This window comes from Mustela erminea, chromosome 16 (assembly GCF_009829155.1).
Source record: "Mustela erminea isolate mMusErm1 chromosome 16, mMusErm1.Pri, whole genome shotgun sequence".
Classification (NCBI taxonomy): Eukaryota; Metazoa; Chordata; class Mammalia; order Carnivora; family Mustelidae; genus Mustela; species Mustela erminea.
In genome coordinates, this window is record NC_045629.1 from 5,154,866 (window position 1) to 5,172,836 (window position 17,971).

Below are 17,971 nucleotides of genomic sequence, written 5' to 3' on the forward strand. Positions count from 1 at the left end.
GCAGCATAAGTACATAACATCCTATGCTTGACAGAAAGCAATAAAAAAGAAGCACTCAGAGTTTAATGGGATCATTCCAAAAGAACAAAGAGCTAGCATGAATGGTCTCCCACTGGTTGGTATATAGGAAAGCAATTGACTTTTGTGTATTAACCTTGCATCTTACAACCTTGCTATAATGTTTATTAGTTCCAGGAGTTTTTCTGGTGATTCTTTGGGATTTTATACACAAATAATCATGACATCAAAGAACAAACACAATTTTATTTCTTCCTTCCAAATCTGTATAACTTGTATTTCCTTTTCTTATCTTAATTGCATTAGCTGGAACTTCTGTGTAACGGTTACATAGGAGTAGTAACAGGCAACATCTTTGCTTTTTTCCCAATCTTAGGGGAAAGCATCTAGTTTTTCATCATCATCTATTAGCTGTAGGGGTTTTTGTAGATGTTCTTTATCACATTGGGGAAGTTCGTCTGTTCCTAGCTTGTTCAGAGCTTTTATCAAGGGTGCAAAATTATTATGGGTCTTAAACATTATCAAATGCTTTTTTTTTCTGCATCTATTGATATATTATAAGATATATAGGATTTTTCTTCTCTATCCTGTTGTGATAGATTATACTTTTGATTTTGAAATGTTGAACCAACCTTGCACTGACAAATCTCATGTGGTTTGGCGTACTTTGGTGGATTTGAATAGCTAACATTTGTTCAAGACTATTGCATTTATTTTTATGAGAGATATTGGTTGGTAGTTTTCCTTTCTTGTAATGTCATCTGATTTTGGTATCAGGTTCGTTGATTTCCACCCTATTTTTTTATTCTTTCTTTTCTTCTTCCTTTAAGTTTATATTACTCTTCTGTCTTTAGGTTCCTGAAAATGGAAGCTTAGATTATTGACTTTCATCTTTCTTCTTTTCTAAAATATGCACTCAATGCATAAGTTTCCCTCTAAGTACTGCTCTTATGGTATTCCCCAAGTTTTGATAATTTGGGTTTTCATTTTCATTCAGTTCAAAATATTTTTAAGTTATCTTGAAACTCTCTGAACTGTTTGTTTTTTTAATTTTTTTTTTTAATTGTTTAAGGTTTTCGCTTAAATTCCTGTTAGTTAACATGCAGTGTAATCTTAGTTTCAGGTGCACAATTTAGTGATTCAACACTTACATACAATACCCAGTGCTCATCACAACAAGTGCCCTCCTTAATCCCCATCACCTATTTAACACATCCCCCCACCCACTTCCTCTCAGATATCCATCAGTTTGTTCTCTATAGTTAAAAGTCTGTTTCTTGGCTTGCCTTTCTCTTTCTTCCCCTATGATTATTTGTTTGTTTTGTTTCTTAAATTCCACGTATGAGTGAAATCATATGGTATTTGTCTTTCTCTGGCTGACTTGACATAAGGATCTCTAGCTCTATCCACATCATTGTAAATAACAAGATTTCATTCTTTTTTATGACTAATATTTCATTTTTAAAATATATCTCACATCTTTATCCATTCATCACTTGATAGACATTTGAACTATGTCTTTCTTAGGAATTTGTTTTTTAACCTCCAAATACCTTGAGATAGTCCAGCTATCTTTCTGTTACTGATTCCTAGTTTAAATTCATTATGGTCTGGGAACACATTTTGAATGATTTCTATTATTTTAAATTTGTTGAGGTGTGTTTTATGGCCTAAAATATAGTCTATCTTGGTGAATGTGCCATGTGAACTTGAGATGAACATTATTCTGCTATTGTTGGATGGAGCATTCTGCAAATGTCTATTAGATTCAGTTGACTGATGGTGTTGTTCAGCTCAACTCTGTCCTTACTGATTTTCTGCCTGATGGATTTGTCAATTACTTATAGAGGGATGTTAACATCTCCAACTATACTAGTGGATTAGTCTATTTCTCCTTTCGGTTCTATCAGTTTTTGCCTCAAGATATGTTGTTCTACTGTTATGTGCATTCCACCTTAAGGATTGTTATGTCCTCTTGAAGAATCAGCCCTCTTTATCATTATGTAATGACCCTCTCTATCACTTATAACTTTCCTTGTTCTAAAGTCCACTTTACCTGAAATTAATATAACCACTATACTTTTCTTTTGATATGTATTAGCATGATACAACTCCATGGCCTTACTTTTCATCTCAATTTGTTTTAAATTTAAAGGGATGTTCTTATAGACACATATAGTTGGGTCTTTTTAAAAAATCCATCCCAACAAGGTATTTAATTGGTATATTTATACCATTCACATCAATGATCATTGGTATAGTTATATTAATATCTACCATTTAGGTAACTATTTTCTATTTGTTGACAAGATCTATCAGGTAATAGGACCTGAGATAAATAGATGTTTAGTATTGAAGCATGACTTGTACAATATGTTTAACTTATTTTCATATAGTTAAGTAAAAAATGTACTATGCATAAAAATATAAAAAGTAAATGTTGAAATTTTTAATGAGTTTTTTTTAGATGGAAGATATACAGGTATTCAACTGTTTTTCCATTGCATACACTTTTCAAATTAAAATTCAGAGAAAAAATAAAAAGGATTCAGAGATGACCCATTTGAGAGATGCAAAGAAACAAACTCTCTGTAACCCTTTGAGCTACTGGATCAACCCAGACCTGATGTCTGCATTATCTCTACAATATTTATGCCCATCTGAGCAGTTTCATTGTTAGTTTGTTTTGTCTTATTGCAACCAAGAAAATCTAAACTGATATGTTTTTAAAAGAAGGAAAGAAAAAGAAAAACTTCTATTTTTCTCTTTTCCTGTCTCTTCATCCTCTTTGTCTCTGAATTCTTCACAATATGTCTTCAGCAACATGAAAACCTGACAAACCTGAAGCTTTTTATTTTTAAAAATTACCACCATGAGAACCCATCTCATCACTTCCCCTGCTTTTCAAGTATGTTTTCTACTGACAATAGTGTGTATTCACACTACAATATTATATTTAACTCACTAAGTCATTTCAATATCTAAACTAGAATTAGTGAGAGTCAAGCAATAGTTGTTTTATAAATAAAACATAGTTATATTGTTTATACTATTACATAGTATATATCTTATAACTAGAACATAGTTTTTTAACTATATATGTACAATAGTCTTTAAATGGGCAAAGTTCATGTAGCAAACACTTCTATTTTTACTACATAAGGGGGGAAAAAAACTAAGTTTCTTCTATACCCTAAAACTGTGTTCTGAATTATTTCAGAGGCAATAATCCATAATTTCCCAAAGATCTTAAATAGTAATAGAAAAATCACAATTAAAAATTATATCATGTATCTATCTTTTTTTGAAAAATTTCCAGATAATTTGAATTACTTAAAGTCAAATTATATTTATTAACACATATTAAGTACTCCAGAAGTATTTTCATTTGAAATTCAAGTCTGGCTTTTCAATAACAAATCTATTTCTGTTCTACAGCAATAGGAGCCAAAAGTTAATCATAATTTTTGGTTAATATTTAGTCATTTTGGAAAGAAAGTATTATAAAGATAAGCTCCAAAAATACAATCATCAGCTCAGAGACATCTTTACAGATTCCAAAAAACTATTTTTAGATAACAGATATATATGCAAAATTAATACATTGATAAAATTTATATTGATATGATTCATTGAATGTTTACACATCAAACAAAATACACTGCCAATAATGCCATTTCCAGAGATATTGCTTCCTGCTGTTAAAAAAAAGAAAGCAAGCAAGAAAGAAAGACTAAAGCAATGCTTAAAAATTCAGAAAGTTTTGGAAAATCACCTACATATCATCTATAAGTTTCATTATATTGGAAAATTTTCTGGAGTTTGAGTTACAGAACACATTTTTAGAGCATTGTCCTCAAAGGTTAATCTAATTTTGTTTAAATATCTACAGGTTGTCAACTGAAAGAGTATTGAGCTCAAAATTAGAAGGCAGAAATATGAGTCTGGACTCAGTGTGGAACTCTCAGATACATCTCCATATGTATGTAGTTAGGATATTAACATACCAAATCATAAGTCTATTGTGAAGTCAATAAAAGACTTACAAAAACTCTTTAAGACACTATGCAAATGTGTAATATTGAACATTAATATCAGTACAGAGTTTGGCTAGTGGGTGACAATTAAGAGATATGTTGAATAAATGAATGAATATATAAACTCATGAAAGTATTCAATCTGTAAATAATTGCAAGAAATTTGCAAGTCGGCTTCTGTCATGTATCCAAAAGATTTGAAAGCAGGAACTCAGACAGATACATTTATAGCAATGCTCACAGCAGCATTATTCACAATAGTCAAAAAGGGGAAACAACCCAAATTCCCACCAATGGATGTTAGATAAATAAAATGTGGAATATCCAAGGAATGGAATATTATTGGGCCTTTAAAAATGAATGGAATTTTGATACATGCTACAACATGGATGAAACTTGAAAACATCATGCTAAGTGATATAAACTAGACAAAAAATCTAAATATTTAGTTATTCAATTTATATGAGGTATCTAGAATAGGCCAATTTATAGAGACATAAAATAGAATAGAGATTACCAGAGGAGAGGGAAAAAGGGGAAGCTATTATTTAATGGGTACAGAGTTTCTATTTGGGATGATTAAAAAATTTCAGAAATAGAAAAATACTTATGCAAACATAACTAATGCCACTGAATCATACATTTAAAAATGATTAAAATGGTAAATTTTATATTTTACCACAATAAAAACAAAGAAATTTTATCATATATTGTAGAATTGTGATTATTAGCTATTTCTTGTCCAAAAAAAAAAAAAAATGGGGGCACCTGGGTGGCTCAGTCAGTTAAGCATCTGCCTTCAGCTCAGGTCATGACCTCACGGTCCTGGGATCGAGCCCCACATTGGGCTCCCTGCTCAGCAGAGTCTGCTTCTCCCTCACCCTCTCCCCTATGCTCTCTCTCTCTCTCTCAAATAAATAAATAAAATATTTTTTAAAAACATACTAGCCATTACTCTCATATATGAAGTCTAATGGTAACCAGCACTCAAACTTCCACATCAAGGGCACAGTGGGGAGAAAAACTGTCCTAACACTTCCTGGTGGGCAACAGCATGTCCTATCCAATATGCTCTGAAGTCTTGATGTCTGGGGGGAGATGGTGGAAGAAAAGTGCACTTGTGTAGGCCACTGGGACTCAGCATCCAGATACCTGGGATGGGTCCCTGAGTTTGGACTTGGGGGAGACTTCTGGTGGGACCCTGGTGGGGACTTCTGGGGGGACTCATAGTGATACCAAGGTCCACCCTAGTCCAAAATATATTCCCTATTCCAGGGAAACCAGATGTCATGGAACTCCTTATCCTTGATTCTGCACAGGGCCAGGAAGCCTGCTGATGAGGCCTGCCTGATGATTCCTGGGAGACCCTACTCCTGCAGGGACCCTGAGCCTCTTCCCAGCAGAGATCCACAGGGGTCTGACTCAACCCCCAGACCCAACCCAGGCACCTTGAGTACAGTATGAAGAACTCCCTGTAACAGGAAGATGGCCTGCTGGACTGGGGTTTCCCCTGAACACACAGACGTAGAAGTCAGGAAGGCTTTAGGGCAGAAGGTGCACAGGGAGGGAAGAGCAAATCGTTGGGTGATCTGATGTAGAAGCTCCCAATGACAGGGGCAAGATTACAGATAGTTTGAGCCAGAGAGGGGACTTGAAGTGACACACGGTTAAATTTAAAAAGCAAAAGAAAAAATACATATACTCTAGTTCCATCCATGTCATGCTTAGCGAAATAAGTCAAGCAGAGAAAGACGACTATCATATGATCTCCCTGATATGAGGAAGTGGTGATGCAACATGGGGGCTTAAGTGGGTAGGAGAAGAATAAATGAAACAAGATGGGATTGGGAGGGAGACAAACCATAAGTGACTCTTAATCTCACAAAACAAACTGAGGGTTGCTGGGGGGAGGGGGTTTGGGAGAAGGGGGTGGGATTATGGACACTGGGGAGGGTATGTGCTTTGGTGAGTGTTGTGAAGTGTGTAAACCTGGTGATTCACAGACCTGTACCCCTGGGGATAAAAACATATGTTTATAAAAAATAAAAAATTAAATTAGGTAAAAAAAAAACAAAAAAAAAAACATATACTGAAGAAGACACTCAAAAGTGTTTATAAAGATTTCTGTCTCTGAGAAGGTGAAGTAGAAATCCTTTTTCATAGTTTTCTTGCTGAACACAATTTAAAAACTTAGATGTTACAAATAAGACAAACATAAAAAAGAATGAAAAGTAGAGAGAAGGCAAATTTGCTAAGAATCTCAGGACTCAAGGAATAGCATAATAATCAGTCTCTGGGTTTTCTTCTTGCTCAGTCATTCAAGAGGTGAAGCTGAACAGCCAAAAACCAGGAAATGTCAATGAACACAGATAATAAAAACTCATAACAAATGAGTGAATGGGGAAGTCTAACAAGACAGAAAACTTTTGGGGAAGAACCACTCTGTTCCAGCCAAACACCACAGAAAATCTGTATCATCATCTGTACCCATGCCAGCAAAAGCCAAGTGAGGACCTAGAACTCCACACCCCTGAGGCTCTAATGAGGCACCCAACAGCCCCATAGCAGTATTGTTAGAGAAGCTAGGACATTTGTCTACAAACAGTGAAGATAAGGAAGACACACCAAGTTGACAGTATAGACTATCTAAGAATTCTGGACCTCTACCCAAAATGAGCAATAAAGAGCTTCTCCTTTTGCTCCCCATTGGGGTGGCATCAGGGGAGGCCTAGAGGACAGTCAGTAGTTTTACCACCATGAAGCGGTAAAGAAGCCACTCCCTCTACCTGGTGTCAGTGTAGCTATGTGGAGAGCAGTAATGAAACATTTATACCCTGTCTAGCAAGGAACATACCAGTGGAGGACTAGCGGAAAACCAGAACTCCCAACTCTGACTAGAAGCAACAAGAAGTCCCACTACCACATGGATATCCATGGGGGCCAACTGGGGAACCTGGGCTTCTACCTCCATCGGACAGTAAAAAGGTAGCCCCTTTCCTAACAAAGAAGAAGTCAGCTAAAGCAGATTTTTTTTTTTAAGATTTTATTTATTTAGTTGACACAGAGAGGGAGAGATCACGAGCAGGCAGAGAGGCAGACAGAGAGAAAGGATTCCGCCGGATCCCCGCCGAGCAGAAAGCCTGATGCAGGGCTCGATCCCAGGACGCTGAGACCATGACCCGAGCCGAAGGCAGAGGCCTAACCCACTGAGCCACCCAGGTGCCCCCAGCTAAAGCAGATTTAAATATGATTTAGAGTCTCATAATACTGAAAAAGTTCTAGGTTTTAACCAAAAGCTACTCACCATAATGAGAACCAGAGAGATCTCTAACTTAATGAAAAAAGATAATAAATAAATGCTGTTATGGCTGAAATTGTGCTCCACCCTCTCCCCTGATTCATAAGTTGAAATATTAACTTTCAATACCACAAAATAAGATTATATTTAAAGATAAGGTTTTATGAAGAGGTAGTTAAGGTAAAATGAGGTCATTGGGATGGGCCCTAATCCAACGCAACTGGCATCCTTAGAAGGAAAAGTTTAGGACACAGATAAATATATGCATGGAGGGAAGACCGCTGGAAGACAGGAATGGTGGCCATCTACATGTGAAGGAGAGGGAACCTTAAAAGAAAGCAACCCTGCCATCCCCTTGATCTTGGACTTCTGGCCTCCAGAACTCTGAGAAAATAGATTTCTACTGTTTTAGCCAGTGGTTTTCTGACCAAGCCCTAAATTTGGACTTCATCCTCAAACAGAGGTTGTATATACATGATCAGGCTCAAGCAGGCCCTAAAGCCAAAAACAAATGTCCTAAAGAAGAGGCCCTATTCCTGCTATACAGGAACCAACCTACAGCTATCACCTCATGGGAAGTTTCCTAAGAGCAGTTGAGAGAAAGAGAAAACTCGGGCCTAGGTTATGCGTGGTACTATACGATATGTAGACACCACCCAAAAAGGCCACAATCTTTACCCCGAGCACAAATTCCTTGTTCCCCTTCACTTTCCCATTTAAGTCTTCATACAGCATAGTATTCCCACATTTGTGTCCCTGAAAAAATTTATTATTTTGTCCATTTTTCCAGTCATAAAACCATACAGCCTTGTTCCATAGACTAGTGATATTGTGTACTGCTCAAATACATAGTAGATGATAATAAATAATAGATCAGTGATGTGATCTGAGTATCAGAGACAGGGACCTGGAAGGAATCACAGGAAGACACAATACTGTATAATCCAGTTACTCAGAGATGACCTAAAGGCATCTAATCAGGAGACTATCAAATACCACATATCAGGAACTTCAGAGCACAAGGTTTGAGGAGGTGATCATCAAGAAAGCTGAAGATGTAAGTGAAGTCAAGTCTTGTATCTGGTGCTAATTCAATTTTACTTCATCCAAACAGCAATGGGGAGCCACTGAAGGACCTTAGAAGAATGGTGTGATTGATTTGTCCTTCAGAGAGAGAAGAGGAAAAGCTTGAACTATGAGGTTTCCTCATAGTTATGGGGTTGAGTAACAAGGATTAAATATAAGTCATCACAGTGGGCATAGGAGGGAAGATACAAATAGCGCTGAAGCAGAACAGACAGAACTTGACAACTAACTAGATATAATGGGAGAGGAACTGGGATGAGGCCAGTATGAGGCATGGATATTTAGTTCAGATGACTGTATTAGTCTGTCATCATTTACCAAAATAAGAAGCATGTTTGAGGGGAAAATAAGTTGCAGGTTTGAAGGGAGAAAGATAAATTAATTAAGTTTAAATCATTTTGAGTCTGAAGCTCTTATGGGACATGTCGTGTGCGTGTGTGTGTGTGTGTGTGTGTGTGTGTGTGTGTATTTAGAAACAAGACAATTTAGGCTCAAAATAAAGATTTGTGAGCCAGTGGCATCCAGATAATAACTGATACATGGAAGCAGATATGTTCAACCATATGAAACCAGTATGAAAAAGACCAGAGCCTGGTACAGGACTCTAGGTGGAGTCTGAGACAGAGCAGGAAGAACAATGAAGGGAAGACCAGGAACATGAGAAGTGTCACTAACACCAAAGATATTTTCAGGTGTATGAATGGTCAACAAAAGGAAACCACTAGACATAATTAAACATAGTGTATAATGGAATATTTCTAATAAGTTTAACAATATGAGTGGCCTTTGTCAGAGAAGTTCTAGTAGTGAGGTTGGTTTGGAGTGAGTAGAAATAAAAGGTAAACAAGTAGAGACAGAGAGCTTGGCAGAAAAACCTCCTGTCTCCCATTATTTGGCTTTTGCCAAATTTATCTCTCATCATGTTCTATTTGGATCCTACAATCTAATCATTAAAAGATAGTTGCCATTTCCCAAAGAACCCCATACTAGACCATGTCTTGTCTTTTCTCACAAATCTTCCTTTCAAGATTAAGCTAAAGCACTGTTCCTTCCATCAAGTCTGCTTCCAGACCCATGTCTCTCAATTAGATATGACCTCTTCTCCCTTTTGAATACAGTACCCATTGCATAAGTCTATCCTGGTGTCTAAACCAGGATATGCCTATTGTGATTGCAACTTGGGCCTCACTCTTGAAACTCATGTCAATGTGATGGGTTACAGAAATGGCCATAAGTTTCTCCCCATTCCTGGATTCATACCCTTTTGCCAGATGATTCTGCTGCTTTGCCCATCAAGGGGTGGAATCCATTACTCTAGCGCTTGAATCAGATCTCAGCCATATGGTTTGATTTAGGAAATGAGACATTAGCAAATATGACACACCAAATGCATGAAAAGCTCGTCTCTAATGGCACTAGGGAGAGAATCACTGTAAACAAGCAGTCTCACTGGCTAGAGAAAAAGAGACCACATGGAGGAGAAAGCCATCCCAGTTGACACTGAGCAATTGCCAAATATGTAAGGAAGGCCATCCTACAGCTTCCAGCCTCAGCTGAGCCAGCCTAGACCAGAAGATCTGCCCAATCAACCCATAAGTCAATCATAAGAAATAGTAATTATTATTTTAAGTCACTATGTTCTCAAATAATTTGGTACGCAGGAAAAGCTAACTGATACAGTGAACAAGAAACCCCATGGAAATTTCATTTATTTTGTTAGCTTGTCATTAATGTTCAGGGAGTATTAACAGAGAGGCCAGAAATGGTGAGAGTTGTGTCCTTCAAGTTTACATATTAAAGGTGAGATTCTTCAGTACCACTCACTTGCTTAAGAACTTAACGTTTGTAAATCTCCCAAAACTTCCACAAGAATATCTTTCTAGCTGCAGGCTACAAAAGGAATGTGGTAGACTCCAAATAGATTCAGAGACTAGAGAGATGGAAAAGGCCACTGCTGAGTATACAATTGCAAATGACATATTCAAGCAAAGATCTAAGAAGTTCAGTCTGTGCAGAGAGAGTAGCATTCAGAAATAGGAGTTTGTGAGGACAGTGATGGCAAGAGATGGGTTAAGGGCAGAAAGAAGCTGTAATTCAGAGACCAAACTCTAGGAACCAAAGCCAGAAACAAAATTATGGATTTCAATGTGACATAAATTTCCTCTATAAATAGTCTATAAATAAATACTTTCTATAAATAAATACCAAATAATACTCAGTGTATCTCAAACATTAGCAGATAGGCAACAGTTCTTACTGTATGGATGATTTTTGTTATTGTTAAACGCTCATTAGTAATGAGATCATTATCACTTTATAGATGCCAAAATGTTTCTGAATAAATAAAATTTTATTTCGGAGTTTAGCATTAGATTAATTCTAACTTGATTAAGAATAATGATAACATAACATAACAGTTGCTGGTCTGTTAACTCAAAGAAGAAGAAGGTTTTGCTCTCAGTTTTTCAATGCTTCTTAGGTCCAAAATTCAACCTTCCAACCTTAAATGAACTTAAAATTCTAATCTTAAATGAACTGGTTTCCAAAGATCTCCTCAAATGTTTTATTTTCCCTTGTGAATCTGAAAGCAAATTTGTCTTGCAATTTTCAATTTGTTTTTGCCCAAGGGAATCAATGATACATTTTAGACCAAAATATATTAGAATTTCAGAAGAGTTCAGAAATGTTTTTGTTTTAAGGAAAAATAATGTGTTCTCTTTTGTGTTTGGCAAGGCAAAACTACAATCCTGTGGTATATCTGGTCTAATAAAATTAACCTCCTGAATATACATGCACTAAAAATACTTTATGTAATAGAAACACCTGAAATCCTTGGGAAAAGGCACGATATAAATAACTGATTGATACACGTTGCTAAAAAAGCTAACGCTAAATGCGTTTAAATCTCACTTTTCAAGAAATAATGAACTCAGCATAACTAAAAGCATTAATCAGTCAAATATCAAGCATTTATTGATTGCCTTATGTTCTCCTATTTAGTAAACAAATATTTAAAGAGCACTTACTTCCTATGTTCTAGATGATGGGATATGTGGTTAAGTAAGAGGAGTATGGCCAATTGCTTTCAGAGAATCCAGTAAGAAGTCAGAAAACACATTCAAAAAAATAAGGGGAATAACATTAACTATTATGGTAGACATGATAAATGAAGTAAACAGGGCACACTGATAAAGAAAAAAGGAGGCAAGCGTTATTTGGCCTAGAGGGAGTCCTAGGGAGATGACATTAAAGCTGAAACAAGACAGAAGAAGATCACCAAGGAAAATCCAAAAAGCAGCATGTGACAGCCCATGGAGGTTAGGGGCTGAGCACTTACTGTGTTTGGAGAAATTAAAGAACAATAGATCAAATATAAAAATCAAAGGGAAGAAAGACATGAAATGGATTTACATGCATGGATGGATCAAAAACCGTGCTAGGACTTACAGGCCAAATAAGGAGTGGCCCTTTTATTAAAATGAAATGTGAAGCAGGGAAATAAGGACTGCTCACACCAGGGTAGATGCAGGAAAGATGGAGAAAGTGACCAAATTAGAAATATTTTAGGATTGGAATGGACAGAGAGTGCCAAAGTAGCATATGAGAAAGGAAGAACCTAAGCATGATGCCAAGCAGCTCAAGAATAAAGGTGCCACTTACTGAAAAGGAAACAGATGTGTGCTGGAGGAGTATGCGAGTTTGGGAAAACAGAGAATCGTGTCTGAAACTTTGTATGAACTGGACAGAAATACAAGCAAGACCCTGATCCTCAAGTATGTGACCATGGAGACCTCAACATACATACATGTAGGGAGAGAAGTGGAAATAATGCTAAATATAATCAAATAATTAAATGTCAAATTACAGAGTAAATCCTATGAGTGATCCATCCAAAGATTCAGAAAATCTGGTAGAAAATAAAAACTAGATTTGTGCAGGAGTGGGAAGGTTTTAGGAAAGTATGCGTGTGCAGGTGGCCGAGGAGGTGTCCCAGGACAGTGGAAGGAGGCTGGAGTGTTAACGGCACAGACGGAGACAGAAATGGGAATTTTCTATGAGAAGAGCAGACATTCCCTCTCTTTTGCCATAAAGTCATTAACAAATCTACATAAAAAAAATTTCTTTTCAGAAACACCTGGGTGGCTGAGATGGTTAAGTGTCTGCATTCATCTTTAGCTCGTGATCCCAGGATCCTGGGATGGAGCCCTGTGTCAGGCTCCCCATTCAGCAGATAGCCTGCTTCTCCCTATTCCTATGCCCCTTCCTCTGTTTGTGTGTGCTTTCTCTCCCTTTATAAAATAAATTTAAAAAACAAAACAAAACAAACTTCAGAAAAAAAAAAAAAAAGAAGAAAAAGAAGAAGAAATCCTTCTCCAGTTCTGCAGTCCTACTGCAGAGTCCTGTCCAGGCTGTCATCATGCATGGCCATTCAGGGGACGTTGGCATAGCCTCCTACCATTGAGTCTCTGCCTCAAGCAAACCTATCCCTTCTCCCAGACTGGCCTCTCCCAAACCACAGAGGTAATCATACCCTTCCCCTATAAATTCTCCCTGACACAACACCATCTAGCTTCCTGTGGAAAGGCCTTTCTGGTATGACCCCTTATCTCCCAGTCACAGCTCACTCCATCTTTCCTACTGCACTCACTGCTCAAACCAACACATGCAATCTCAGACTCAGAATTGTCTCTGTGAATGCTTTTCGTATATTATTTTCCTCAACGTCATGTTTAATTTTTCTGGCCAAAGTAGGGCAAGACAACAAAACTTAGTACGCTTTGCAACTGATATCATAACAAAGATGTCAACATTGACAGTTCTTAGTTTTGTCGATGATCCAGTAATTCCTAAACACTCCCCTTATTTGAAGTCTAACTTGCCCACCACACTAGGAGGCAGAATTGGTCTCCCTTCTGCTCTGACACCACCACAACTCATATGTGCCCATATAATAAAACCTATTGTCCTATAAGCATGTGTATCTTTGTCCTTCAAACACATATATGGGCATTACTCATGCCTTTTCATCTTCATACACTACCACACTCCCCATCCCCACTGCCTATCCCAACATCACCACAGACCACCAAAATAATGAATACAACCATATTTCAGAGTATTTGTGAACCCTATCCCCAAAAAGTTCATGTCTGCTCCAAGCATTTTCACTAGATCAGCTCACAGAATGATAGCGGATGGTCAGCTTAATCTTAAAACATTATTGAATTGACACAAGTGACAGAGTTAGGCCATCTTTAATTGCCTCAGACCTTGGCATTTTCTTTTTAAACCCTACAATTCTCTTCTCATCCAGACAGGTGCTGTCTGCATTGAATAGGTCTTGTAGCCTACAACCTTCTTTTTTCTATGAACTTCTCTGATTTGGGATGTAATCCTTATTTGCCAATGTTATTGAAAATATGGAAAGATTTACTTCAGTCGCCACATGAACGTGTTCACAATATATCGTATAATGAAACATTTATAAATTATCCTTCCCCTTTCCTAAATGTACATCTTACGGGAGAGTTGTATCTTTCACTTAATGAATAGTGTGTGAACTGGCTAGAGAATTACTGGAAGTTTTGTTAAATCCTACTTACACAGAGCTGATAGTGCACTTGGCCATGTAATTGATCCAAGCCATAGCAATGTTGAATGATCATTTTATCCAAAATAATTTCTTGCTAATAACTGTCATTTTACTAGATTCTTTCTTTGAATATTGCTGTAGTAATGAGGTTTCTTCTAAGCCACCATTTACAAAGTTATAAAGTTTTTGTTTTATGGGGTTTTTTAATTAATTTGCTTATTTTACTGTAAAAGTGATACTCTTTACATGCCAATGAGTAAAGAACCACAGAACCACAGGCCTGTGGTGAAATGCAGGGGGGTAGAGCTCCTTCATTTACAAGGAGCAGATTTCTCACACTACCAATCAAGAAAGCTTGAAACGTTCTTAGCAATGCTTCTCAGTGGAAATCAAAACTGACATGCACCTGCTAGGCATGTTAGGTTGGTCATGAACAATTAGGACAGCAAATAGAATGGACCAATTCCAAAAAGGAACCAGTCCTATCACTTTAGGACTGAGTGATAAAAATAATAATAATACAATTTAAATTAAAAAAGAAAAAAAAAAGCCGTAGAAGGTCTTGCCTAGTAGGCTGGGGTATCTCATTTGAACACAAAATGCTGTAAGGCTCCAGAGCTGAGGTGTATTATGAATTCCAGTGTTTCAGAAAGATGATGTGACCATTGTAGAAATGAAATGGGAACCAAAGGTTTAGGGTAGCATCTTTTCTTTAAAAGAGTAACCAATTTTTGACACAATGTACTTAATGAAGTACAAATGGGCATATTTGTGTAAAAATGTTAGTTACCTCTTGAAGTTTCTTCAAAAGGAAACTCACAGCACTGACTCTGTGCTTAGACAAATGTCCTAGTTTCTTCCTTCAGCCTTCACATAAGTGTCAGCCCTGACCTCCCAACTTTCAACCTACCAGCATGGACTGGTTTCTGAGTCAAAACAAGGACTCATTTAAAATACCTTTATTCACAGAGACGTGTAGGTGTTTCAGTCAGTTGAGCATCTGCTTCCAGCTCAGGTCATGGTCCCAGGGTTCAGGGATCAAGCTTGTGTCTGGCTCCCTGCTCAGTGAGGAGCCTGATACTCAACTACTCCCCTATCCCCAACTTTGCTTGCTTGCTCTCTCTCTCTCTCTCTCGAGTGCGCTCTCTCTTCTCATGCTCTCCCTCTCTCTCTAAAATAAACAAAATATTTAAAGTACCTTTATTCTCATTTACTTGTTTTAAACAAAAGAGTACAACAATTGTCATTGGTCATATCGGTGAACAAATTTTTCCAAAATTTGGTTCTTATTCATGTTCATTAAAGTTCCTAGTTGTAATGTGTTCACTGGCCTCAGAAGTTCTTGGATGGCTGAGTTGTTGATATAAAAATCTTCTCTTTCATCTATACAATTTTTATAATTATCAATTAATTAGATTTGAATGTGAATGTTGGGCAAATGGTTTTTGTTTTTATTTTTCTCCAATTTAGAATTTTTGTGGCAGAGATGGGGGATAAAAATGTGCGTAAATATTCTAATGTGCTCAGATAAATAATCTGTTGAAAGCAACAACTGACTTCACTTAGAAATCTTCAAATGTGTTTTGTGTAAATGTTGACAGTAGTTTTCGAGAAGATGAAGAATTACTTTGGTTAAAACAAACAAAAAGGCAAAAACAATCTATCAACACTGTAAGTTATTTTTGTCCTTTCTTGCAACTTACAGATAAAGCAAATTTTCAAGTCCTTCAAAAGCATTTCTGGAAATCTGTCTGATTTGGTTGTTGTTCAGGAGACTGAAAAAACAAAAGTAAACACAAATTTCAGAATAAGAAACAGATTCTGCAAATATTACAATAGTTCCACTAGAAATAGTCCTTACGGAGTAGAAAAACATTTACAGATACATTCACTAAATTTACAAATTTAAAACTTTCTCTTCAAAAAGGCTATATTAAAATGCTAGTTTGTCACAAAAGACTTCAAAAATTACTTATATTTATCAAATTACCCTAAAATACCCCTAAAAGAGGACTATAAGCCATAGGATAAAATTCCCGTTTTCCTGAAGCTTACCATGTAAAAGGAAAATTATCTATATAGTCACGGTGACAAAGGAATATATTTCTAAATAAACAAATGGAGAGTTATATACACTCAGGCTTAAGCATTTTCCTTAGAAAAGTAAATATCACTGCTCTTGCCAAGCAGTGGACTTTCATTGTGTATTTGTTGAACTGTCAAACTGAGAGTCAATTACACCATAGGAAGTGAGGTTCTTATTATAGTACTATCAAATGGTCCAAAACTGACTTCTAAAAAATCCAGGGAGAAAAATAACAGGTGGCAAAAATAAATTGGATTTGAACAGTAAAACAAGTTACAGAAAAATCACCTCTCAACAACTTCAAACATTTTAGAAAAAGCACTCTGGCAAATAAAATTTATAGATTTTTTCCCCTCGGAAATGCACATTAAATTTCTTTCAGATTTAAATTATTATGACATGTCTAAATGTCCAGGGAATGTCTATAATTGAATTGGCACACATTTTTCTAAATATCCTATACCATTTAAAAACTCCAAAGCTTCTAAATCCATTATCAGAGTAAAATGTTAGAGGATTCACTTTTAGTGTATTATAAAATAGTTGTTTTATGCTTTTTTTTAAAAAGACTTATTAGGAAAACAGAAGTGTTTTGACCAATGGAGCAGGTGATTATTTTATTCATACAGATGGAAACAGCCCAGAGACCCCAAATCCAAATTCGACTGTCTCTAACCTACCCAGACTTGCCTCACCTCTAGAAAGTTTCAGCCACACAATTAATTCTCCAAGTAGCATTTGAGGTCACTATCCAACACCCCACCTATGGTACCAACGCCAGTCCTTGCCATTCATGCCCAGCATTCTGGCCATCAGGGAGGCAGAACAATCAACCTATAGTATGCATTGGAGCTGATGCAATACAGAGGTAATGTCCACTTTTATGGATAACTCTCAGCTTCAGTCAATGATCCCATCAATTTTATAGTCTACCATGTGTTCAAGAAATTTTTTAAGCTAACTAAAGGCAACACACTTAGTTAATATCTAGTTAATACCAGTCACAAATATAGTCCTGAAAAAAATTGTTAGTTACTCTCTCTGTACATTCTTAATCTAATACTCAAAATCTAATATTACACTTGCTTTAGATCCCCAAACTACCACTATACATCTACTATTACTTGAATAATGACTATTCTACCCCACATTTTGTTAAATACATGCACCAATGTATATAGAAAAAAGTATATGTATGCACACATACATATATACATATCTTATATACATATGTGTGTACATAGATATAATGCATATGTTTACAGACAGATGCATATTTGAATGTATATACATGTACGTGTGTGTACACATACATACATATATATATATATATATATATATATATATATATACACTACATAGGTGTGTGATTTGTGCATCTTCTAAGTGAGATGTTTGTATGTGTGGCATATGATATGTGTATACAGTCTCAATCTCATCTGAACCACAGAATATAGGAAACTGTTTGACTATTTTTATTATTGTCACAAGGATGGTGCCTAGGAAAGAAGTTGATCCATGTAACATAGAGGATACCTTTGGTCATTAGTGCTTCATTCTCTTTCAATATTAGAACTGAAAAAGGAAAAGATACTAGTTATAATTCATCTTTCTTCAGTATATAAAATGTGCTCAGAGCCTATGTTTCTGCACTTTCTTATGTAGTTATCTAAATTTTGGAGAAAATAAAAAACATTAAATTTCTAAAATTGCACTGAGATTGCTTTTGTTTCTTGAGCATTGTAATTCAATATGAATGTTAATAATCTAATGTATGAGATCAAGCAATTTTGCTCATAGGTTTTCTTGAAAATGTTTTTATTGTTGTCAAGAAACAAATTCATTACAGTGGT

The 17,971-nt window shown here is 36.2% G+C and overlaps 1 protein-coding gene across 3 annotated transcripts in view; it reads right to left on the reverse strand.

Annotated features, from left to right (window-relative positions):
• The window catches only part of PXDNL (peroxidasin like), a 491,033-nt gene that overhangs the window by 231,786 nt on the left and 241,276 nt on the right, over positions 1-17,971 (reverse strand). For all 3 annotated transcript variants that reach the window (XM_032315673.1, XM_032315672.1, XM_032315671.1), the window contains exon 3: positions 15,736-15,807. In XM_032315673.1, coding sequence (XP_032171564.1) covers positions 15,736-15,807 — 72 coding nt within the window. The remainder of the gene's footprint in view (positions 1-15,735; positions 15,808-17,971) is intronic.